The sequence below is a fragment of the Protopterus annectens genome, chromosome 4.part1 (genome assembly GCF_019279795.1).
Source record: "Protopterus annectens isolate FY-2018-M chromosome 4.part1, PAN1.0, whole genome shotgun sequence".
Lineage (NCBI taxonomy): Eukaryota > Metazoa > Chordata > Ceratodontiformes > Protopteridae > Protopterus > Protopterus annectens.
Genome location: NC_056734.1, coordinates 929,031,650 through 929,058,664, shown reverse-complemented (window position 1 = coordinate 929,058,664; position 27,015 = coordinate 929,031,650). Strand labels below are relative to the sequence as shown.

At 38.9% G+C, this 27,015-nt stretch overlaps 1 protein-coding gene across 4 annotated transcripts in view; it reads right to left on the bottom strand.

Moving 5' to 3' along the window:
• LOC122801123 (guanine nucleotide exchange factor DBS-like) overlaps nucleotides 1–27,015 on the bottom strand; it is a 3,406,519-nt gene that overhangs the window by 617,224 nt on the left and 2,762,280 nt on the right. For all 4 annotated transcript variants that reach the window (XM_044070650.1, XM_044070651.1, XM_044070652.1 and 1 more), the window contains exon 22: nucleotides 22,339–22,464. In XM_044070650.1, coding sequence (XP_043926585.1) covers nucleotides 22,339–22,464 — 126 coding nt within the window. The remainder of the gene's footprint in view (nucleotides 1–22,338; nucleotides 22,465–27,015) is intronic.

Here is a 27,015-nt window from a genome sequence, read left to right as displayed (position 1 = left end):
ACATACACAACTATTTCAAACCCAGAGCTGTTGGACATGCTCCACTTAAATAAATCCCAATCCCTCTGAGCTACATGCTCTAGGAATTTAAACCTTGTCACCATAATAAACAGAACATGCTGGAGGGATAGATTCCTGTCCTAGAGACTTCCCATACTCTGGAATAAACTACCATCTATATCAAACAAAGCTCCTCATTAGCACTCTTCAAGAAAAATCTTGATGATTGGATGGGAAATAGGAAATTCACACCGGGGATCACTTCTGTGGCTCTGCTCGACAGGGGCACAGGAAAATAGTTTTCTTGGGTGGCAAAAGCTAGGGTAACTTTTTGGCTGGGCTTGTATAGGCCCTAAGGCTGATAGCCTAGTACCTACCTATGAACCTATGAATAGCAAAATTATTTATAGCATGCATGGAAAACCCACAAGCCATAATGAAATTGTAAGATGCCTTAATAATGTTAAACAGATATTGAAGCTGAGGAGTAAAGAAGCTGTGACGCCCGTGCACTGGCAAAGCAATCAAGGAGCCTCAATCCTCTCCACTAACACCAGTGAGGGGCATCCATATAGGGAAAGCATAATAAATACACACACAGTAAAGTACAGTTTCCCTTAAGAGCACACAGAGATCACAATTAGTCTGGGTCTGGTCTCTCCCTTTTCCTCCAGGTCTCCAATAAGACTCTGCACTGGCACAGCTATAGGGTCCAGATCTCAGCCTAGTGGGTAAGCTAAAACCTCCAGCACCCTCTCTGTACAACCAGTTCTTTGTGTCCCTGCCCAAGTAGCTGACACACACACACTTTGAGATAAGAGTTATATACAATCACACAGACACCCCAGGGAAGGCTGTTGCAGGTTCTCCAGCTGTGCCCCTTTTAACCAGACTATACGGTAGTACCAGCTGCCACCACCCACTACTATCAGCTACTCAAAGGCCCTTAAAAGGATATCCAATTATTAATGTGCAATATTATTATTATTATCCAAATGGTAAGTTTGACTGAACAGTCAAGGCTTATTAGAGTGATTTGGTACAGTATCACTATATACATGCAATGTACTCTAGAGCTTAAATTAACTCTACATAAAACAGCCACAGTTGAAAGGTTTAAAATATTTAATAATAAATAATAAAAACACAAGACAATACTTCTTACTACACAATGCTAGTCAAGAGTTCAGAGATCACAGAAAATACTTAAAATAATACTGTATTAAAGTTCTGACATCACGGAAAAACACTTAGTCTAATTTTCCTAACTCCTAGCTATTTTAAAGAGAAATCTAAATAATTACACCTAGAGCAAAGCAGTGCTGCTGATGTTGGATGTTCTCAAGACAAAATACTCTGAGCTCTCTAATTCTCTCTCTTTAAATTGATCACACAGAGCTGCTTCACATGACATAATTTTTCACACTTTTCTTGTGCTCCCAAGCTAACAAAAACTACATTTACTGTCTTTATACCTGGTCAGAAACCAGAGCAATAAAGGACATTTATACATGAAAATTCTAGCCATTAACTCTGGCTTTAAAACAATAGGCAGTATTCTTCCCTCTAGACCTATCGGCTCTGAATTTTGATATCAAAGACAGTCATAAAATGCTTGACTTAGCTTTCTTACAGCAGAGTGCACTGTTGTTACATTTGTGCAGTTCAGTATCCAATGCAGTCTTTTCACATTTAAGAGAACAAGCCTGTGGCTTACATTAATATTTACAAATGATAATATTATCTACAGAATTCTATCTGGCTAGGCTGGTAGCCTTTACCTATCTTCACAGAAGCTAAGATGACCCACCTCATAAACAAACAAATGGCCATGTCCAGTAATCTAAAATATTTCTGGAATCGTCAATGAAATTGCATATTTTGATAAAGCAGCACTACACTGCTTGCCCACTGCTATAATATTGCCATACTAATAACATTGGTAGACCATGCAGCCACCTGCATCTCTGCTACTGTATTCTCTAATCTCCTTACAAAGATTTCTCTCACAACAGCTTGTCTGCCTCCCCAGCCTACCCCATCCCCAACAGTGATGCTCTTCCAACTTTGATTCCTCCTTTATCACACAAAACACAACATGTGTTCTGAGACCTCATTATATTTTCAAGCTACATCTGCCAAAACCATTACAGACCTTCTTAAGATACCAGATATAAACAATTACAGACCTTCTTATACTAGATATAAAGATACTAGATATAAAGCCAACCCTAATTCAAATGCCTTCCACCTCATTTTTCATAATATGATTGCCACGCATAAAGCCAAGTGTCTCACTCATTTTCTTTCAGTCTGCATCTCACTACTAACATAGTCCCATCCCATATTAAGCACATACTTATGGTCCCAGACCCTAAATGCCCCTCACTCAAAAATGTATGTGAATAAATGCACCACTGTCTTATCCATCCATCCACCCACAACCCCATTTCCAATTTTACACATGGGGTCAGAGTGTCACTTCAACAGTGACAATCAACTAGAGCCAAGGTTCACACTGCTGGGTTGCTAGCCATGTCACATTATGAACATATTTGAAAAAAGTCTAATATGACCAACTAATTGAACATCTACAAAACATGGAATTCTAACTTAAAAGTTAGCATGGATTTAGATCATGCCATATTATGCTCCAGTCATCTATACACATGGATAAAATTTACTCAGCAACAAAAGATAAATACAAGCTGCTGCTATTTTTTGATAAGCTTAAAAGAAAATTTAAAAATAGAAATCAGTCAGTATTAATCCAAACACATCAGACTCATGACTTTGGTCCCCCAATTTTAGAAATGTTCTCCAACTACCTTTCTAAAAAAACCTTCACCATCGCTAACTCTTCCAGCAGTTATGTCTCTGTAACACTTACCACTGGAATTCCACAAGCCTTAGGCCATACTCAAACCCTCTTTTTCTTATTTAATAATTATCTAATTTCTACTGTTCACACACTTAAAATATAGTCTGTGCAGATAATGGAGTCATTCAGGGATCAAAAACTAGATTAAACTTATGGGTCCCTAATAATTATTTGAACATTTTAAAATTCGAATGTCATATGATCGTATTTTAAAAAGTTCAAAGGTGAAAAACAACAGCTCCGTATGGTGCAAAATGTGAAAATTTCCCTTTTCTGCACTAAGTGCGATCTTGGAGTTGTTGTATTTATCCCCACATGGGGGATGCAGGGAGGGCTTGCCCCTCTGCTCGAATCAAGTTTTTTTTTTTTAAATTTTTTATTATATTTTCGATGTATCAACTTCGCTCATATGTTGACAAACATATGAGGTTCGAATTTTTGAAACTTTGAATATATAATAAAGACCCAAACTTACTACCAGTCTTTTTTACTCTAAGTTTTTGTACACTATAACTGGCCCTGTGCAAATCTCCTAACTCATAATGTCACAAAGCCTGCCACAAGACACTTTACCACTAATTCTAGCATCAAAACCCAGAGCCAAATCACCATACAGGTTCAGCAAATGCAATTACAACAATTTAGCTTATTCTTCTGATTTTTCTTTCAACTGTCCCCTTTAGGGGTCGCCACAGCAGATCATCTGTTTCCATTTCTTCCTGTCCTCTGCATCTTTCTCAGTTATACCAACCACCTGCATGTCTTCTCATACCACATCCATAAACCTTAACTTAGGCCGTCCTCTTTTCCTCTTACCTGGCAGCTTCATCCTTAGCATCCTTTTCCCAATATACCAAGCATCCCTCTTCAGCACATGTCCAAACCAACGTAATCTCACCTCTCTGGCTTTGTCTCCAAACCGTCCAACCTGGGCTGACCCTCTAATATACTTATTCCTAATCCTGTCCACCCTTGTCACACCCAGTGCAAATCTTAAAATCTTTAACTCTGCCACATTCAGCTCTGACTTCTGCCTTTTTGTTAGTGCCACTGTCTCCAATCCATATAACATAGCTGGTCTCACTACCCTCTTGTAGACCTTTCCTTTCACTCTTACTGGTACTTGTCTGTCACAAATCACTCCTGACACTCTTCTCCACCCAATCCATCTTGCCTGTACTCTCTTCTTCACCTCTCTTCCACACTCAGCATTACTCTGAACTGTTGATCCCAAGTATTTAAACTCATCCACCTTCACAAACTCTGCTCCCTGCATCCTCAACATTCCTCTATCCTCCCTCTCATTCACACACATATATTCTTAGTCCTGCTGACCTTCATTCTTCTCCTCTCTAGAGCATATCTCCACCTCTCCAGGGTCTCCTCAATCTGCTCTCTACTCTCACTACAGATCACACTGTCATCTGCAAACATCATAGTCCATGGGGACTCCTGTCTGATCTCGTATGTCAACCTGTCCATCACCATTGCAAATAAGAAAGGGCTCAGAGCTGATCCTTAATGTAATCTCACCTCCACCTTAAATGCATCCATCACTCCCACCGCAGACCTCACCGCTGTCACACTCCTACATACTTCTCTGCCACTCCCGACTTCCTCATACAATATCACAACTCCTCTCTGGGCACCCTATCATATGCTTTCTCTAAGTCCACAAAGACACAATGCAACTCCTTCTGACCTTCTCTGTACTTCTCCAGCAACATTCTCAGAGCAAACATTGCATCTGTAGTGCTCTTTCCTGGCATGAAACCATACTGCTGATCACTAATCATAACCTCCCTTCTTAACCTAGCTTCCATTACTCTTTCCCAAAACGTCATGCTGTGACTGATCAGTTTTATCCCTCTGTAGTTACTACAGCTCTGCACATCACCCTTATTCTTAAAAATTGGTACCAAAACACTTTTTCTCCATTCCTCAGGCATCCTCTCACTTTCCAAAATTTCATTAAACACTTTGGTTAAAAACTCCACTGCCATTTCTCCTAAACACCTTCATGCTTCCACAGGTATGTCATCTGGACCAACAGCCTTTCCATTCTTCATCCTCTTCATAGCTATCCTTACTTCCTCCTTGCTAATAGGTTCATAGGTTCATATGTTTATACTAGGCTATCTTCCCTAAGGCATTTATAAGCCTAGCCCAAATTTTTGTGGCTTACGCCACCCCTTATATGAAAAAATACTGTGCCCATTAGTTTGTTGTGCCTCTGTCCAGCAGTGACACAGAGATGATTCCCGGGATAAACCTACGATCTCCCATCCACAGGTCAAGATTTCTCTTGAACAGAGCCAGCGAGGTGCTCTGCCTCACATGGATCGGGATTTTATTCCACAGCATAGGGAGTCTCTGAGTGATAAATCTATCCCTCCAGCACGTCCTATTTATATCCGTGCTAAGGTTTAAGTCGCTTGCTCTAGTGGTTTTGGTGGATTTGGATTTTATGAGGTGGAGCATTTCCTGATTCACTATCCCCACATCATCCAACCTTCTCTCTCTCTCTCAATTTAGCAAATGTAAATAACTTGGCTTGTCCCTTGCTTTAGCTCTCTTCATGCCACTTACTGAAAAAAATCTGCTTAGTTGTTTTACAGCAACTGAAGACCTCCTAATTAATATCCAATCTCCATACTAAAAAAGCCAGGAAACCAATTGACAAAAATGTTTTGATCCTCAGACTGAATGCTCTCAATTCCTCTCAAAATATACCATGACAAAAACAACTATAGGTGCAATCTGTATGCAGAATCATCTGTCTCCAAGGAAGGAACATTATGGCCTTACAGTTAGTTAAGGTAGATTAGCTTTACATGGTTTCCCAAGCTGGTCTTCTCCTCTCCTTCCACGTGTATAAATTATTGTACAATAAGTACTGCCCCTTCTTATGACAAAAAATCTCATCATTTTATCCTGTACCTATGATCTCCAGGGTGAAAATAGAAATGTGTTAAGGCTACAAGAACCATAGTCCATAAAAGAAATAGGGGAAAAAAAGCTTTTCCAAGATTGTTCCTGTCATCTACAATCATTTGCCCAAAGTTAGATGACAACTAATCGAATACCCCATATTTAAAAAAAATAATTGAATATCTCTTGAAGATCTACTCTTGCATATGCAAATATGTAGACAAAATAAACACTCCAAGGCATATAATTTACTACTGTTAAATGCCACTGAGCTCAGTACAGAGCAACAATCTAGATGTTCAATAAAAATTCTTAAATATGTGCACATACTATGTTTCTATTTTTTCTCTCTTATTTTCTTTCATGTTATTTTATTGGGAAGAGAACCAAATTAAACTTTAAATATAGCAATATGTACTCAAACTTGGGACATAGTTCTAGAACAGAACATCATGTAGAAACACCACAAAGTTTTTTATTGTCAGTTATGCAGTCCTTGACCTACCCTGCAGGGTGCACTAATTGTTATGTAAGTACTACCCAAACTGGACTGATTGTCTGTCATTGGCCATCACGGTAGTGTGCATAAGTGATCCCATTCAAAACTGACTATGTTAACTCTGTATATATACAAAGTTAAGAAGCCCCTTGAAAGTGTTATAAAACAGAGACAAACCTTCATAAATATGTATCCTACATTTCTGTGAAGTAGTTTAAAGTAGTATCTTACAATCATTTTAAAACAAAACTTTACAATGATTTTTGTGACAATTTCTTATTATAAAAGTATTTTATAAGACCTATCTCATACCAGTTTACTTTGATATTTAGTATCTGTACTCTTTTGTGGTTTATGCAGATTATTAACATGTGATTTGATTCTGTCTAGTTGCACTACATTGGCTTAAAATGTTAATGAATGTGGTCAAAACCCCTTTTTGGGACAATTATAGCCCAAGTACAACATTTTCTTTCCAGAGTGCGCATTTTACTCTACAACATGATAAATTCACTGCCACATCTAAATAAACAAATATATTTTCAGTCACTAAACAAAATATTCTCTGAAACTCACTTTGTTGAAACACTTCCATCAACTGACTGTTCAGTTAAATCTAAATATAAATAAAAAAAAAAGCACTTTTATAGGCTTTGTGCCCTTCTGTACCCCACACCTCCTGCTACTTATATAAACCAATTCAGAGATCTCACAATGGTGAGGAAAAATCCCTAATCCTCAATTTCAGGCCATCTCACAAAGACAAACTCAGCATGTTCAATGAAATGTACATCGACCAAAAGAAAATCTGTGATTCACACTTCAACATATGAAACACAGCAAAATAAACATATTTAAGTGTTTTTGTGACATTTCTATTCTGCAACATTTTATAAACACCTTTATTGAATTATTACTTGTGACATAGGCAAACTTACATTTATATAAAAGTAATCAAATGATATTAACAAGTTCACATTTACAAACATTATACATCACATATATTGCTCCATACCATATAATAAAAGTGACAAGATAGTTTGCTGAATATCCATCCTGAAATCCTTTCTTCATCAAATTCACATGCTCGGTTCTTTCCAAATATGCCTCTTCTAGCATTATTTACTTACATTCCAAGATAATATGGAAAGTGTTGCCATTATGGTAAGAAGTCATTATTCCCACCTATTCTACATGGCAGCTTTTAAAAATACATATTTCCAGATTTTGTGATACATACACCTGCTAATGTTTGTCAGGTTAATCCTTTATACAGTTTTTCGTATCATAAACATTGGAACTTATGTCACATTTTACAAAACTTTTTGTTTTAATAAAAATCCTCAAACAAAAAACAAACACAGCCCCAGAACACCCCATAATGTGTTAATACAGACACAGATAACTATGTTGAGCTAATGAAGTTTAACCCCCCATCAATAGGGATATTTTTCCCAAATAGACAGCTGCTAAAACAGGCCTTAATTAATCTGAAATTGAGGTTATCCATGCTATTGCCTATTATGTACATTAATTGGGTGGCTATTCTTTTTTATATTTATTCCCCTCCCATTTGTGAAAACAACTTGCATGCTTTCAGAAATTATTAACTTTTAACCTTGAAGAAGCCAATGTTCTGGGGTTTTGTTGCACTATTATTAGCTTGTCTCCATGGAAACACAACAGAAAAAATATGTAGTCCTCTGCTGCAGTGATAAAGACAAACTGAAACATTTGTTGCTAAAGGAAAACTTTTCATTATATTCAATGTTCTCATATTTACTTGTTTCCACTTGTTATTAGATTAAGGGAAGGATCTTAATCCACACATTCACCTATGCAAAAGTAACAGAAAACATATCAGCTCTACATGTATTATGATCTGTGTAATTTTTTACACCCATCCCCCATCTCAACAACTCAGGATTACAGCCTGTTTAATTAAAATGCTTTTATCTAGCCTTTCTTCTCTTTTTGCACTGCAATGCGCACATTCTTAATACTAAAAAAGAAGAAAGAAAGAGAAGAAGAAGAACAAACACATCTATTTACTTTAGTAACTTTACCACATACAAGAACAACAACAAAAAAAACTTTACTAGAAAATATGAAATACATATTGTGAAACACTGCATAGAAATACTGTTATGAAACAAAACAGTTTTACTTACAATTATCATTTTCCTTCCTCTTCCCCTCCCCTCAGTGTCCTTCCAAATGTTATTGATGTGAAGAAAGGCAAACACTTTTTAGTTTCCCACAGCTTTAACAAAGTCAACAAATGTCCACTATTTCCACTTATTCTTATACAGCCTTATTTCACAAATACAACTGATGCTTTTTAGTCTCATAGTTATTTATTAATTTCCACGTTGCTGGTCTTCTTCCTGTTTATCTCCCAACTCCAGATTCTGGTTCATTTCTAAAGTACTCCTGATTCTTCTAGTCATCTCCTATGCTTTCCTCTGTCTCTCTAGTATTTTCCTTTGGAATAGTGGAAGTGGTTTCATTGAACAAGTCTCTCTTGGACTTTATTATCAGGAGAATGAGAAGCTGAGTCCCTTCTGCTTGATAACTTTCCTCACAATTGATAATATGGACCATGAAAGAGGGTATTTCATTATTTTGACACAAACAAGAATAGGGGTATTAAAAAGAACTACTGATTTAGATAAAACAAATGGCCAACTGGTACAGCTTGCCAGAGTGGTGTCTGACAATAATGCACTCCTTTTGGAATGTGACTAGTTAGTAGAGAACTCAGCACAGCTCCTCGTGGTGTCCAGCAGAGTTCCTAGAGCAGCAGAGACCAGAAATGACAAACTTTCCAGATTTTAAGTATTTTTCTTGGCTTTTTCGACCTTTTGTGACTTTCGACCACTGTTTCTGCTTATTTTATCGAAGTATTACCTGTTTTTACTGTTTTTACAAGCTCAAACTTTTTACTGCACTTGCTAGTTTAAGTTTTGCTTAAAAGTTAAACTACAGGCTAATACACTCAAGTGTACTAGCTTTTGATAGCATTTAGTCAAAAAGTACAGCATTTATTGTGTTTTCTGTCTATCTGTGTAAAAAAACTTGAAAAAAACAAAAAAAATATCCTTGTTTTCCATACTTTCCTAGCTAGTGTTCCAGTGATCAGATTTTGCTGATCCCTGGGCTTTGTCTTGGTTCCTGTACTTCTCCATTTTCCTTGTTTGGTCAGGGGGAAGTTTCTTTACTCACCAGTGAGAGTGGGTAGTACTGAGCTGCCTGTTTGTCCTCAGAGGAGTGGTTTAAGTCAGTAACTTGTAGTTCATTGGCCATTTTGGGTCATTTCCTGCCTTTTCCAGCCCCCTGCTATAAAGCATGCTTTGGCAAGCTTTTCTAGCTGTAGAGAACTCAGCACAGCTCCTCGTGGTGTCCAGTAGAGTTCCTAGAGCAGCAGAGACCAGAAAAGACAAACTTTCCAGATTTTAAGTATTTTTCTTGGCTTTTTCGACCTTTTGTGACTTTCGACCACTGTTTCTGCTTATTTTATCGAAGTATTACCTGTTTTTACTGTTTTGACAAGCTCAAACTGTTTACTGCACTTGCTAGTTTAAGTTTTGCTTAAAAGTTAAACTACAGGCTAATACACTCAAGTGTACTAGCTTTTGATAGCATTTAGTCGAAAAGTACAGCATTTCTTGTGTTTTCTGTCTATCTGTGTAAAAAAACTTGAAAAAAACAAAAAAAATATCCTTGTTTTCCATACTTTCCTAGCTAGTGTTCCAGTGATCAGATTTTGCTGATCCCTGGGCTTTGTCTTGGTTCCTGTACTTCTCCATTTTCCTTGTTTGGTCAGGGAGAAGTTTCTTTACTCACCAGTGAGAGTGGGGAGTACTGGGCTGCCTGTTTGTCTTCAGAGGAGTGGTTTAAGTCAGTAACTTGTAGTTCATTGGCCATTTTGGGTCATTTCCTGCCTTATCCAGCCCCCTGCTATAAAGCACCCTTTAGCGTGCTTCAGCGCGATTTAGCGTGGATTTGCCACAAGAGCACACAAGAGCAGCGGCGGTTAATCAAGGTTAAACTATTCGGGCTACCTAAAGTCCACTCTTCATTTTTTCCCTTAGAACAGCTCTTCCTAAGCTGTACTGCTAATCTAACCACCATATTCTATACCTAATAAGTTTAGATCTACTTGATTCCTAAGTGACTATTCTCTATCCGGATAGCCTAGCACTTGCTCCCAAAGTACTCTTTACTCTGATATAGCACTTTTTATTATACATAGCACCCTACCAGCCTAATACCCCTTTTCGATCATCCACATCCCTCGAAGTCTTTTCAAACCCATCTACACAAAGTTTTTAACTTTTTCTTCTAGCATGTCGCGGGGTCAGTTGCTAGTGTCCTCTCCTGCTCAGCTGATGAATCTGGGAATATTGAGGCAATGTTACAATTGCCTCATGTACACAGACAACCCTCTCCTTCTCCCACAAAACACAAACACATGCGAGAGATGCAACTATATAGCCAAACTGGAGGCTGAGCTCTCTCAACATAGGACTGGCAAGACCAGACAGGAGGAGAAGGTAACCACACACACCACAAACCCAGTCTCACATAGCACTATCACAACTTCATATCATACACATAAACACATAAAGACATACTCGGACGCCCTGACCAAAAATCTACCAAAACAGCAGAGGCCACCAAAGCAGACACCCAAACAACTGCCACCACAGACCAAGACACAGGCAACACATAGACCACAAAGTCAGTATGCCAAACAGTCACAGCCCTTAAGGCCAAACACAATGCCAGACACTCTTGTCATAGGTGACTCCATAGTCAGACACACTGACGTCCCACTCACCAGATTGAGCAAGGAGAAGGTCACAGTAAGCTGCCTGTCGGGCACTAGAATCTGCCACATAATGCAAGCACTCAGGTCACTCGACAGCAGGTACAAGTATGACTCAGTCATTGTCCATGCTGGTGTGAACGACCTGAGATGCACCTCCCTGGACTACATGAAAAGAGACAAAGAGGAGCTCTCTGATTATGTAGCCCAGGCAGGTATGACCCTGACCTTGAGCAGTATCCTACCTTCACCAAGAATGATGCCACAATACAGAGACAAGATGATCAGCTTTAATAATTGGCTTAATCTCTGGTGTCATTCAAAGGGGATCCAATGTCTGTCTGCCTGGGATGACATGCTGGACAAGCACCTGTCACCCCTGGGCTTCCTGATATTGGCAAAGGCTCTTGCCACCCCCATAGTGCCTTTTTTAGGCAAGGCTCAAATTCTAAAACTACCACCCTAGAACAAAACAAAGGAAAAAAAACTAAGGGTAATGCTGCTCAATGCCAGAAGTCTCAACCTCAAGATGCACGCACTCGAAGCACTTCTCAGTATGGAGAACATCGATGTCTGTGCTGAGACTGAAACCTGGTTCAAGGCTCCTGAGAGCACCCTGGCACTATCAGGTTTTACCTCATATCATGCGTTCTGGCCCCATAATCCAGACAACACCAAGAAAGGAGGAGGGGTGTCCATATTCATCAAAGACACCCTCACCTCCAGGTTGGTGGCAACGCACGATGCATCAGAGACCATCCAGGTGCAATTAACCGTAGGCAAGACTGCTCTGCAATTTGTAGCATGTTACAGGCCACCCTCTCAAACTCAGGAACCTCACACAGCTTTCCTGAAAACTCTAGAGGGGATAAATGTAACCCCAAACACCATCATACTAGGTGATTTCAACTATCCGAATATAGACTGGGATCACTACTCAAGCACCAACACTCTTGACCAAAGGTTCCTAGAGTTCATAAACTCAAATGCCATGGAACAACTAGTTACCATACCCACAAGAGGCAAAAACATACTAGATCTCATCATCACGAACATGGGGTCACAATGTTCAACACCGGAGGTATACCCCTCATTGGTGAGGTCAGATCATAAACTAATTTCACTCGAAGTCCACATCCCGCCCCCACCCCAGATAAAAAAGACCACAGTGAAGAACTTCTCTAAAGCCGACTTCACACTTCTTAGGACTGGTGTGGTCTCTTTCAAGGTCCCCGAACCAGCGGAAACCATCACTAAAGCCGCTGAATCACATACAAATGCCTTCTACCAGCACCTCCAGGACTGCATGGATCAGGCAATCCCAAACAAAACAAAGACTCTTTGTACCAAAGGCAAGCGTCCAGTCTGGTGGACTCCAGCAATAAACAAGCTCTACAACAAAAGGAGAAAGCTACTACAAGATAGAGCAAAATCCCTAAAAGGGAAGACACCCTTGATCATTATAAGTAAAAAACTAAGAGCTCTCATAAAATCATCCAAGGCAAATTTTGAAAGAAAAATCACCAAGGACTCAAAAGACAATCACAAGACCTTTTTTAGTTATGTTAGAAACCTGGGAGGAAACTCCCAGATATGCTCAGAACTAGTTCAAAATGATGTAAAGATCACTGAACCTACAGACATTGCCAACATACTGGCTGACAGGTTCAGTGCAAATCCCAAAAGGAGAAATATCTATACCAGAGGATTGTAGCCTCCCAAACATCTCAAATGCTCAGGTGAGAACAGCTCTCTCCAAGGCGAAAAACACAGCATCCATGGGACCAGATGGTGTCCCCAGTTGTGTGCTCCACGAACTCATTGAGAAATTAAACCCGCAATTAGGGCAGCTGTTTAATCTTAGCCTCACCTCAGGATACGTACCCAAGGAGTGGCGTACGGCAACTGTGGTCCCACTACATAAAGGCGGTGCCTCCACCGACCCTGGAAACTACCGTCCCATCAGCTTGACAAGCCTGGTCTGCAAAGTTATGGAGAGGATCATAATGGAACTCATAAATAAAGACATAGGGGACCTGCAGACATTGGATCAAACCCAATTTGGCTTTGTCAAGGGCAGATCATGCCTCTTAAACTTGGTTGACTTTTTTGAAACAGTCACCAAGGCCATTGATGAGGGCAAGGCAGTCCACACAGCCTACCTTGACCTGGCAAAGGCATTCGACACAATACCCCACTCGGGCATCATAGAAAAACTCACCAGCTTAAATGTAAACCCATACGTCACAAGATGGGTTGCAAACTGGCTAAGTGACAGAACCCACAGGGTCAGAGTTGCTGGCGCCATGTCTGATTCCAAGCCTGTCACAAGTGGTGTCCCACAGGGCTCGGTCCTGGGCCCAGTCTTGTTCGGCATCTACTTTTCAGAAGTACAGGCAAGCACAGGAGGATTATGGCTGACAAAGTTTGCAGATGACTGCAAACTGGGCGCCATAGTTGAAAACACATCAGACACAGATATCCTTCAGAAGGGTCTCATAGAAATGGATAACTGGTGCCAAAGCCATGGCCTAAAGTTAAACGCTAAAAAATGCATAGTCATACCCTTCGGGAAAAACAAGGTTACCACCAGCTACCATATAGGTGGCAATCCACTAAGCACAGAAGAGGTTATCAGGGATCTGGGGACCCAGGTTGACAGTAACCTTTCATTTGACACCCACGTTGCCAAAGTAGTTAGGAAGACCTTCTACATTGCCCACCTGATCATGAAGGGATTCACATCTAGGTCAAGGGAGATCATCATTCCCCTGTACTCATCACTCATCAGACCGATGATTGAGTACAACGCCCCATTTGGAATGTATCTGACCCGACACCTGCAGCAATTGGAAAGGCCCCAAAAGTTCTTCACCAAAAGGATAAAGGGTCTCAAAAATATGTCCTATGCTGCCCGACTGAAGGAGCTCCAGCTCTACTCAGTCACTTACCGCCTGCTCAGAGGTGACCTGTGCCTGACATACAAGGCCATGTCCAACCCAGAATTAATGAACATGCTTCACCTCAAAAAATCTAAATCCATCCGATCTACAAGAGCATGAGACTTGAACCTTGACACGGTCATAAATAGGACATGCTGGAGGGACAGATTCATCACCCAGAGACTCCCTATGCTGTGGAACAAAATCCTGGTACATGTGAGGCAGAGCACCTCGCTGGCTTTGTTCAAGAGAAATCTTGACCAATGGATGGGAGATCGCAGGTATACCCCAGGGATCACATCAGTGTCACTGCTTGACAGAGGCACAGCTAAATAATGGGCATAGTATCCTTCAACCTAAAGGGGTGGCGAAAGTCACAAAACTCTGGGCTAGGCTTATAAATGCCCTAGGGCAGATAGCCTAGTATGAACCTATGAACCTATGAACCTATATGTTTTCTACTATGGGATACCTTAAAGAATTTTTAATGGAAATCAAAATGAAAGTGGTTACAGAGAGGGAGATAGATGGGTGTATTTTTTACCATTTCTAAATAATGTCAATAAGACCTTTGAACCTCCCCAGAATTTAAACAAGTGGAAAAGATTTATTTTAAAACTATTTATTATTTAGTTACTCCAGCTATTATTGTGACTATTAAAAATAATTGGTGGTTATTTTCAAGTGCGCCAGAAATTTTAGACAAGGTAGGGTCTAAACCAATAGCTGTATATAAAAAGGACAAAACCTTTAAACATTGGTTGGAGAATGGACTAATTGATGTGGGAATTCCAAGAAAACTAGGTGCCTACAAATGTGGGGCCTGTCCACAATATAGACATATTTTAGTGAGTGACACTATTTTCATTCAGGATGTCAAATATGTGGCCAAGGGTCACTTTAACTGCACCTCTAAAAATGTGGTATATGTGGCCCACTGTCAAAATTGTCCCTGTTTTTATGTGGGGAAAACCTGTAGGAGGTCGAGGGACCAAATATATGAACATTTTTCTGACATTAAAATGGGCAAAAACAACCAGTGCTTTATTTAAACACATTTCCTCAAATGCTACTTATAAAGTTTGTTTTGTTTTTGTACTGAATCACCTTAAAAAGGATCCCCAGGGTAAAATAATGGATGAACACTTGGGTGTCAACAAATTACAGTGGCAGATAAGATTAAACACAATTGTTTATCCGGGGTTAAATGAATCTTGGTCTTTGTGCCCTATTTCAAAATTAAGACATTATGATGTTAAGTAAATAATTTGTGCCCTATTTTAAAATTAAGACATTATGATGTTAAGTAAATAATAGTTTTAACTACAGTTTTTATTCAGGTTTTTGTCATCGATGTTATTAAAAGTTTAAAAGTTTTTGCTGAGCAAGAAAGTGGAGAGGAAAATGCATGTGTTTTAATCATGTGATGAGCTTTTAATGAATTAATTGGTGATTTAATTATATTATATAGAATTATATTTTAAATTGATGATTTAGTGAGGATGAAGTTCCACCGAAGGAGGAACAAAAGTGCTTAGCTGTTAATAAATTTTGGATAAGAGTCTTCAGTCTTCCTTCCTATTCCTGTCTACTGAGGTCCTGGTGGTCTCTTGTTATTCATAAGAAAGATGATGAACCTGGAGTCATGTCCCCTTTATATGGTACCTGTCATAAATGATTATAACAGTTTTTATGTCTTGAAAGCACCTGGATTTAGCTTTTTCTGATGTAAAGAAAATGGGTGTCTTCTACAAAGTCACTGATATTTTATTCTGTTTTACTCTACACTTTTTACTGTTCAGTTAAAAACAAAAATGTTCTGTTGTGTTTATCCAGTGGTTTGCTGAGAAAAAGAGGAAAATAGTTCCCCTCTGATGAAATAGCTTCTGTCAGTTTCAGACATATACAGGCTTCATTTCTGTGTAAAGATAAATAGAAAAATTATTTTATAGATGTGGGACTGCACAAAGCATCATTGTCATATCCCATGATATGCTGTCCTTCATCCTGATAGTTATCGGTGTAGGAAAAAGGTCCAATTATGCTCATCTCTGACTTTATTACTACATTCACATGTCTTTTTGTATCTTTCTATGGCTCTGTATGTGAATGATATGGATTGTCAGGTAATTGTTTATTGGGGTGGGCTTGGTATAATGATTAAGGCCTTTGCCTCATAAATTCAAGGTTTAGAGTTTGATTCTGACCTTGGGTTATTGGCTAGGTGTAAAATGGCGCTTTAGGGCAGTTAGCCTAGTATTCATCTATGAACCTATACATAAATATAGAAAATGTTTAGGACCAGCAACTAACTGATTTCAAGCTGTGAAAAAAATCTAATTTAAACACTTTTTTGTAGCTGAAGAAGAAATTGATCAGTACAGTGGGTTTAAAACATGGCAAAAAAAAGACAAAAAAAAAACAGCGAGAGAGAAATGGTGGAAAAAAGTTTCTGACATGCTGTCCAATAATTCTGAAAGTAAGAAGTGATTTTGAATACTGCCATTCTAAGTAAATATGAAGACAATGGTACATGTGATGGTACGGCAACATCCAATATTTTGTGTGCATAGAGTGCATTCTGAAAAAAAAAAAAAACAAAGGCTTGGGCAAAAAATATGATAATGCATTAATATACTTACCCGATTAGAAATGTTCATTTTAAAACAAAGTGAGCATTAATAATAACTACTTATAGTGCTGCAGGTATATTAATATTGATAAAAAATGTGAAAAAAATTCAGTTTTTCACCATTTTTTCCTCTCAAAAAGATTATTACTTGTACTGTTGTTTTTGGATCAGCTCCTATTCTGTCCATAATTTTAATGGCATGATGACGATTGGGGAGAGATGGGCAAAGGCTGCCAGCCTAGTCAAAACAAATTTGATACATAATTCTATCAACTGTATAAATAAATGTAAAATACAGGCTTGTGTTTTCAAATGTAAGAAAACACTGTAAAATGTGAACTTCAAGGTTGTTGCAACATTGCCATCTGCTGTACGGAAAACCAAGCCAAGTATTTCAAATGTGTCTTTTTAAGTTGCAAAGATCTTATGAATCTCTTTAATGTTTTACAGTTCGACTCCACTGTGGCTGGATGAAGGTTTCATGCACATTGTTTTAAGGCTAAAGTTTATGACCAGAATTTAGATGTGGAAGGTGCTTTATTGCTCTAGTTTTTGTTAGAATATACATGTGAAATGTCTTCTATTGTTGTAAGTTTCTGTGCAGGTGTTAGATTGTTAAATAATGCAGTTTGTTTGCCTGGGAAAACCTAAGTGTCAAAAATGATATAATTTGGGGAGGGACCCAGCAAACATGTTAGTTAGTAATGTTTAAATACTATTTCTCATAAGAGACTATAGGCATTTTGATCTTGGATATCCAACTTACCAGTACTCTGTTTTATGATCACATGCATGTTTTAGCACTGTGATTTCTTTTAGAAATAGTTAAAGCTAATAAAGATTAATTTGGTATTTTTCTTTGAAATCAGACCTGTCCTACTGTATTATTTTAAGTTTCTGTGTGATCTCTGAACTCTTAGATATCTCTGTGGTGTAGTAGTTTTGTCTTGTGTTTTAATTATTTATTATTAAATATTTTTAAAATGTTCTACCTGTGGCTGATTTGTGTAGAGATAAGCTCTACAGTACATTGCATATTTATAAAGGTTATTGTAATAGGCCACTTGAAAGTAAGCCTTGACTGTTAGTCATACTGCCATTGGATAATAATATTGCACAGTAATAATTGGACACCCTTTTAAGGGCCTTTTAGTAGCTGATATTATTAACTGGGTGGTGGCAGTAATTACTACCATATAGTCTGGGTAAAGGGGCACAGTTGGAGAATCTGTGTCAGCCTTTCCCAGGAGTGTCTGTCATCATCATCATCATCATCATTATCTTCTTTCAGCTGTTCCCGTTAGGGGTCGCCACAGCGGATCATCTGTTTCCATTTCTTCCTGTCCTCTGCATCATGCTCTTTCACCCCAACCGCCGGCATGTCCTCTCTCACCACATCCATAAACCTTATGTTAGGCCTTCCTCTTTTACTCTTACCTGGCAGCTCCATCCTTAGCATCCTTTTCCCAATATTGCCAGCATCCCTCCTCAGGACATGTCCAAACCAATGCAATCTCGCCTCTCTTGCTTTGTCTCCAAACTGTCCAACCTGAGCTGACCCTCTAATATATGGATTCCTAATCCTGTCTGTCCTAGTCAAACACAGTGCAAATCTTAACATCTTTAACTCTGACACATCCAGCTCTGACTTCTGCCTTTTTGTCAGTGCCACTGTCTCCAACCCATATAACATAGCTGGTCTCACTACCCTCTTGTAGACCTTCCCTTTCACTCTTACTGGTACCCGTCTGTCACAAATCACTCCTGACACTCTTCTCCACCCATTCCACCCTGTCTGTACTCTCTTCTTCACCTCTCTTCCACACTCACCATTACTCTGAACTGTTAATCCTAAGTACTTAAACTCATCCACCTTTAGTAACTCTACTCCCTGCATCCTCACAGTTCCTCTACCCTCTATCTCATTTACACACATATATTCTGTTTTAGCCCTACTGACCTTCATTTCTCTCCTCTCTAAAGCATATCTCCACCTCTCCAGGGTCTCCTTAACCTGGTCCCTACTCTCACTACATATCACAATGTCATCTGCAATCATTATAGTCCATGGGGCCTCCTGTCTGATCTCATCTGTCAATCTGTCCATCACCACTGCAAATAAGAAAGGGCTCAGAGCTGATCCTTGATGTAATCCCACCTCCACCTTAAACGTATCTGTCACTCCCACCGCAGACCTCACCAATGTCACACTACCCTCGTACATATCTTGTACCACTCTTACATACTTCTCTGCCACTCCCGATTTCCTCATACAATACCACAACTCCTCTCTAGGCACCCTGTCATATGCTTTCTCTAAGTCCACAAGGACACAATGCAACTCCTTCTGACCTTCTCTGTATTTCTCCAATAACACTCTCAGAGCAAACATTGCATCTGTAGTGTTCTTTCCTGGCATGAAACCATACTGCTGATCACTAATCATCACCTCCCTTCTTAACCTAGCTTCCACTACTTTTTCCCATAACTTCAAGCTGTGACTGATCAATTTTTATCCCTCTGTAGTTACTGCAGCTCTGCACATCACCCTTATTCTTAAAGATAGGTACCAAAACACTTTTTCTCCACTCCTCAGGCATCCTCTGACTTTCCAAAATTTCATTAAACAATCTGGTTAAAAATTCAACTGCCATTTCTCCTAAGCACCTCCGTGCTTCCACTGGTATGTCATCTGGGCCAACAGCCTTTCCATTCTTCATTCTCTTCATAGCTGTCTTTACTTCCTCCTTGCTAATCTGCTTCACTTACTGATTCACTATCCCCACATCATCCAACCTTCTCTCTCTCTCTCATTCACTTCATTCATCAGCCCTTCAAAGTACTCTTTCCATCTACTCAACACACTCTCCTTGCTTGTGAGTACATTTTCCTCACTATCCTTTATCACCCTTACCTGCTGCACATCTTTCCCAGCTCTGTCCCTCTGTCTAGCCAATCGGTACAGGTCCTTTTCTCTCTCTTTAGTATCCAATCTCTCATACAACTCTCCATATGCTTTATCCTTAGCCTTTGCCACCTCTCAGTTTTGCCATGCGCCACATCACTTTATACTCATGTCTACTTACTTCATCACTTTGACAATCCCACTTCTTCTTCACCAGCTTCTTCCTCTGTATACTTTCCCGTACTTCCTCATTCCACCACCAGGTCTCTTTGTCCTCCTTCCTCTGTCCAGATGTCACAACAAGCACCTTTCTAGCAGTCTCCCTTACTAGCTCTGCTGTAGTTACCCAGCTATTCGGTAACTCTGCACTGCCTCCCAGTGCCTGTCTTAACTCTTCCCTGAACTCCACCTCACAATCACCCTTTTTTAACTTCCACCATTTAATCCTTGGCACTGTTTCACAGTCCTCCTCCTCTTCTTGATCATCAACGTCATTCTACAGACCAACATTCTATGCTGCTTAACTACACTTTCCCCTGTCACCACTTTACAGTCTCCAATCTCCTTCATACTGGCCTTCCTACATAGGATATAATCCACCTTTGTGCATCTTCCTCCACTCTTGTACGTCACCCTATGCTCCTCCCTCTTCTTAAAATTTGTATTCACCACAGCCATGTCCATCCTTTTCACAAAATCCACAATCATCTGACCGTCTGCATTCATCTCCTTAACACCATACCTACTCATCACTTCATCATCCCCTCTGTTCACTTCACCAACATGCCCATTGAAGTCCACTCCAATCACTAGTCTCTCACCCTTGGGTACACTCACCACCATTTCATCCAACTCACTCCAAAATTTTTCTTTCTCATCCATCGCACACCCAACTTGTGGAGCATATGCACTAACAACATTCATCATTACACCATCAATTTCAAGCTTCATAAACATCACTCTATCAGACACTCTCTTCAACTCCAAAACACTCTTGGCATACTGTTCCTTTAGGATAACCCCTACCCAATTCCTCCTGCCATCCACACCATGATAGAACAATTTGAACCCACCTCTTATACACCTGGCCTTACTTCCCTTCCATCTGGTCTCTTGCACGCACAATATATCAACCTTCCCTCTCTCCATCATATCAACTAGCTCTCTCCCTATACCAGTCATACTGTCAATATTCAAAGTTCCTACCCTCACTGCTACACTCCTAACCTTCCTTCTCTCTTCCTGCCTTCGGGCATGCCTTCCCCTTCCTCTTCTCCTTCGGCCAACAGTAGCCCAATTTCTGCCAGCACTCTGTTGGCTAACAGTACTGGTGGCGGTCATTGTTAACCTGGGCCTCGACCGATCAGGTATGGAAATATGAAATGTTCTTCGCATAAGTCATTTGGCAGAGGTTTTACACCGGATGCCCTTCCTGACACAACCCTCCTCATTTATCTGGGCTTGGGACCGGCACAAAGAAATGCACTGGCTTGTGCATCCCCAATGGCTGTGAGTTATATAAATACTTATCTCAAAGTGTGTGTTGTGTCAGCTACTTGGCAGGAACACAAAGCACTGGTTGGACAGAGAGGGTACTAGAGGTTTTAGCTTGCCCAGTTAGGCTAAGACCAGGACCCTATAGCTGTGCCAGTGGGGAGTCTTATTGGGGACCTGGTGAGCAAGGGAGCAACCAGCCCCAGACTGTTTGTGATCTCTGTGTGCACTTAAGGGAAATTGTACTTTACTGTGTGCATAAGTTATCCTCTTCTCTTCTATGAGACAACCTCCCTGGTGTTAGTGGTGAGGATTGAGGCTCCTTGATTGCTGGGCCAGGGCGCAGTCGTCACAGGGATAATATTACAGTTATGTTTATTTTTATTAGAATCTTTGGTACAACTGAAGGCATATAATAATATATAAAATATACTGCATACAGTGAATTCATGGGTCTTAAAACATGACATGCATCTGTTACAGATTGTGAACAACATAATAAACATTTAGTCTGTGCACCCAATATCAAAGCCTTGAACAGGAGTATTTAACTATGTTAGCCTTTGAAAAGGTGAAGTATTAGGTATATTATATATTTACTGACATATTCCGAATCTGCTCTCTCTACCAGAGATAATACAAAGCACTGCTTTAACTGCAGAGTTTGAAACAAGTACAGACTGATGCATGTAGGAAGCTTATTCAAGGACAAGCTCCTTAATGTCCATTTTGTCTGGCTCAGGCAAGAAAATTTAACCTCTAATTCTTTTCCTCATTGCTGGTGGTGAAGGCCCCTTACACAATGAAAGGTGATACCTCTGTACACCTTAACTTTGAGATCACCAAATATCATGCAAAGTTATAAAACAAAAAGGATTCTTTTCCTTCAGTTGGTTTTGACCAAATGTGCTTTGAAGAATTATTGCTAAGATAAATTATAATTAATTAACTCTTAGTAAACAAGTACAAAACTTATGCAAAATCCATTTTCTGTAGTTTTGTGTAAGACTCGCTGAAGCTATTACAAGAAGAAGCTGTATAAAAGTGTATCACACTTAAACATTTTGAACATTTTGTATGAAATCTGATTAAGGATAGAATCATCACCAGTGAAAGTATTATCATGACAATAGTGCATACATTATTTGTTTACTTCTAGTTTTGAACACTACTTCTTATCTTCACAATGGTATTATGAAAACTAAAATTCAACCAGTATGTACCTCAAACCCAGTGATTGCAATCTGGTGCATTGAGTCATTCACAGACTTGACAATATTGAGCATGGCAGAAAGAGCTTCCTCCAGTTCAGCAGTCCCATCAGACTTCTTGCTGCATTTTAACATCTCCTAGAAAATCAAAGATTTGGTATTAGTGAATAATGTTTCATCTCCATAACTAATATCTTTCTCCAAGTCTTTAATAAATACACCTTACTTGTAGCTTCTGTATGCGAATGTAATGTGTAGTGTGCTTTTGTCTGTGTGTGTGTGTGTGTGTGTGTGTGTGTGTGTGTGTGTGTGTGTGTGTGTGGGTGTGTGTCTGTGTGTGTGTGTATGTATGCACGCAAGAGTGTTTGTGTCCATGCAGAAATGGTGTATTTCTACATCCATGTCTCTCATTCTCTGTGTCTTTCACTTTAATAATATATTTTGTTGTTTTTAAGTCCATTTTCAATCTCTGTTTTCATGAAACAGATTTCAAACAGTTTTTTTTCACGGATGTGTTTTATACCCATATGTATATCTGTAGATGCATATATATATATATATATATATATATATATATATATATATATATATCCACAAAAAGATGAATAACGGTAACCCACAAGGCAAACACTCCATGTCCTAAGAGTAATATAGTAAAATAACAACAAATCAATAGGTAACGGAGCGACCAAGGCAACATAAACGGCAGCAACCAAATAAATAAAAAGGTATATTAACATTAACAAGAGGTAAGCGCTTTCGCATATGATGCTTCTTCAGACCTTTAAAACAAGTAAAATAACAGTCCTATAAATACTCAAAGCAATTAGTCCACACCCCTTACTAATCATTCTGATTCAAACAATTAAAACATTTAAAGGAATAACATCTCACAAATGAAACACATATAAAATATATATAAAAAACAAACTGTCACAATAATATAAAAACTGTACAGAAATAAACACTACTTAGGTATTCTATGTTTCTTAAGGGGCTTAATGGATGCTCACTCATTTAAGCCTGAGCCTCTGTGGGCTCTCAAAATAATCATCCAGTTAGTTTCCCTGTGTTCTGTATGATACCGAACATCCCCCATCCTAATACCTGGAGTAATACTATCAATAACTCAAAATATAAAATTGTGTGTTGCACCCCTTTCCAATAAATGTTTGGAGAGGGCATTGTATGTTAAATTCTTCTGTATACAATACAGATGCTCCCTCATTCTTTCACGTAGGGATCTATTTGTTTTCCCCACGTAGAATGACCTTCATTCTACACATTCTGCTAAATAAACAACGTTAGTGGATCTACAATTTGCATTTATCCTAAAAGTGAATCTTCGATCCATATATGGGTGATCAAAGGACTCAGATGTATTTATCACCTCACAGAAGTTGCAGCTACCACAAGGTACTGTCACTCCTGTTGTAACATAATTATTATGATGTTCTCTATTAGTGCATAGCAGCCTCTTTAAATTCAACTTATTCCTAAAAAAGAAAGATGGACAAGGACCAACAATATCACCAATTGATGGATCTACCTGTAAAATAGACCAATATTCATTGAAGAGGTTATTAAGTGCCCTATGATCTTGTGTATAGAACAAAGGAACCTTCACATGATTGCCTGGGGCCAAAGAAAAAGCAGATGACTTCATTAATGACTGTGTCTTGGGACCATAATAGGGAGCTGCAACCCCTTGCCTAAGATCTTCCAGATCTGCCCTTTTCTCAAAAATCTCATTCTTATGATAGCCATGCAATAACAGCCTCTGTTGCAAAAGTTTAATTTCTGACTGAAAACCAACATCAGTTGGATTCAATCTTGAAGCTCTGATTCCTTGTCCATGAATCAGATTACGAAAAACGTAATTAGGATGCATACTGGTTCTACTCAAAAGAGTATTCATAAAACAAGTTTTTCTATAGACACCAGTATTTATAAAAGAACCCTGTAACTTCTCTATGTATAGTTCTAAAAACTCAATACGTTCCTTAGAAGAGGTCATAGTGAATTTCAAACAATCACATAACGTATTCATATATTCATGGAACTTCCTCAAATCAAGACCTGTGCCCTTCCAAAGAAAAAACAAATCATCGATGAAATGTCGATAGAAGGGCACATGAAGATTAAAATCTCCAGTCTTAAATAAAACCTCGTTCTCCCATTGTGCTAGAAACATATTGGCATAGCTATTGGCACAGGAAATGCCCATAGCTACACCATGTTTCTGAGCATAAATATCATGCTCAAACAAACACAAAGATATTGTTTTCCAACACAATCTCAAGTAGAAAGCAAATTAGTTCTATCTGTGAAGAGTCATAAGTACTATGAACTCTTAGATAATCTTGTACATAACACACACCCAGATCATTCGGAATCATAGTAAATAGTGACTGAATATCCATAGTCACAAAGAATATCTCTTCAATATCATCAATCTCGTGTATGTATTCATACAGATCCAAAAGAAATTGCTTCGAATCTTGGAGTACCACCCTATTAGAACTCAAGATGGATCTGAGATGCTTCTCTATAAAGATCGACAAGGTTTCAGTAACCCACCCACCTCCCGAAACAATCGGGCGCATGGGTGTATTCAGTAAATGTTTATGGACTTTAGGAAGTCCCTGAATAATAGGCAACAAAGGATTATACACAGTTAAAAAGCCTAAAGTTTCTTCAGAAACTGATCCAACATGGAAAATCTTATATAAGGACCTATTAATTTTATTAATAATATCATACACAGTATCAATATTTATTTTGTGATAGAAATTTCTATCACTCAACATATTTGTCATCGATTGATGATATCTAACACTATCCATGACAACTACCGAGCCTCCCTTGTCAGCAGGCCTAATGGTAATTTCTGAATTCATTCTAAGACTTCTTAGAGCTTGTCGTTCATTAAACGTTAGATTGAATTTTTTACCATGTTTAACATTACCAGTTTGTGCATCCTAACAATCATAGATTTTATCCTCAGTTAATTTCATATAGGCTTCAACAAGGGGATGATTCAAAGGAACATAATGACTCAGTCTCTTAAAATTAGGGTGACAATCATGTATAGATTCAGAATTTCCCATAGAGGAAGTGTTACCCTCAGCCCCTTGGACATGGCTAATCAGTTTATCGAAACAGTTGAGCTTGACTACAATCCGGCCAGAAGTGGCAATAACTCAACCAGAAGTGGTAATAGTTGTAGAACTGATTCTGGCATATATTTGTCGGAACGATATGCCAAATATCTTGCGAAGGATAATCAGGTATTGTTGGTTCCAGACGCAAGTGATATCACTAGTGATGATGTCATTAGTACGACCCAAGAAGTGGAAGCTTTACAACAACAGATGGAAGACATTGAGCGCAATTTTTTGAAATTAAAAAGGCTGCAATTACAAAGACAGCACTTTGAGTACTGTCTTGAAAGAAAGATTGTTCCTCGTGGCCTTCAAGTTCTGAATATGCCGACCCAAGGTGCACAATATCCTGAACTTCTTATTAGGTGGCAACAGATTAACCTTGAGGTGAGCGCTAAGTATATGCATCTTCTAAATGAGTTCTTTGAACCCGAGGAAGATAAATTGAGATCAGATTTAAAATTACAACAAGATGTTTTGTTTAGTAGACTTTCTAGTGACATTCTATGTCCGATGCTAGAGAGTGTACTTGATGGTGTGGCAGTATTTGAAAGGAAATTACTGCAACAAAAGAAAACTAAAATTTTAAGGGACACTAATGATTTTAAGATGGGCCATGTCTTTTTATGGCAGAGGACAGGTCAGAATGTTGTACCTAGAGTGGATTGTAGAATGCCTAAGACTGCTGGAGAGAATGTGACTGAGGTATCTCATGAGAGTAACCTTGGGACTGTTGACAGACTTATGACTACTTTGAACAAGAACTGTAATGGTTCGGTTCATACTTCTAGTGACATTAATAATATTGTTTCACTTGACAATAAGAATAATGATACTGATGTGAGCTCTCGTACACCACTTGTTAGACAGGATGTTGACAATAATACTGATGTTGTTAATGCTACTTCTTCTGAATTGCTTGAACAGAATTTGTTTCCGAATGTTGTAGTGAATGCTTCTGTTGATACTGAGAGGGTTGTACGACCGAAGGAAAATGTAAATGTTCATTTACTGAATAAGAAAATTTTGCCTGTTGGTACAACTACTCTTAGCCTTCCTGGCCTTCCTTTTCCGCTACCTGCTCGTCTGGAGAGATTTGGGAGACGGAGCAGGTCGATGAGCAGGGGGCGACAGAAGAGGAAGTCGTCGGGAGACTTTGGGGGAGGTCAAACGTTAAAGAAAATTTGGGGCAAGATACCGAATCATTAATTGTTAATATATCTTCTTATTTGTTGAACCAGTATGAAAAGAGTGTCTTATGTAAGGGCCTGACTTTTATTCCATCTAGTAATAGTAGGCTAACTGATACTGTCTTGGATTTAAGAATCTTCTGTAGAAATGTCATGTTATGTTACCATTATGGTAATGCTCCTTCTGAGGGTAACACTTCCTCTATGGGGAATTCTGAATCTATACGTGATTGTCACCCTAATTTTAAGAGACTGAGTCATTATGTTCCTTTGAATCATCCCCTTGTTAAAGCCTATATGAAATTAACTGAGGATAAAATCTATGATTATTATGA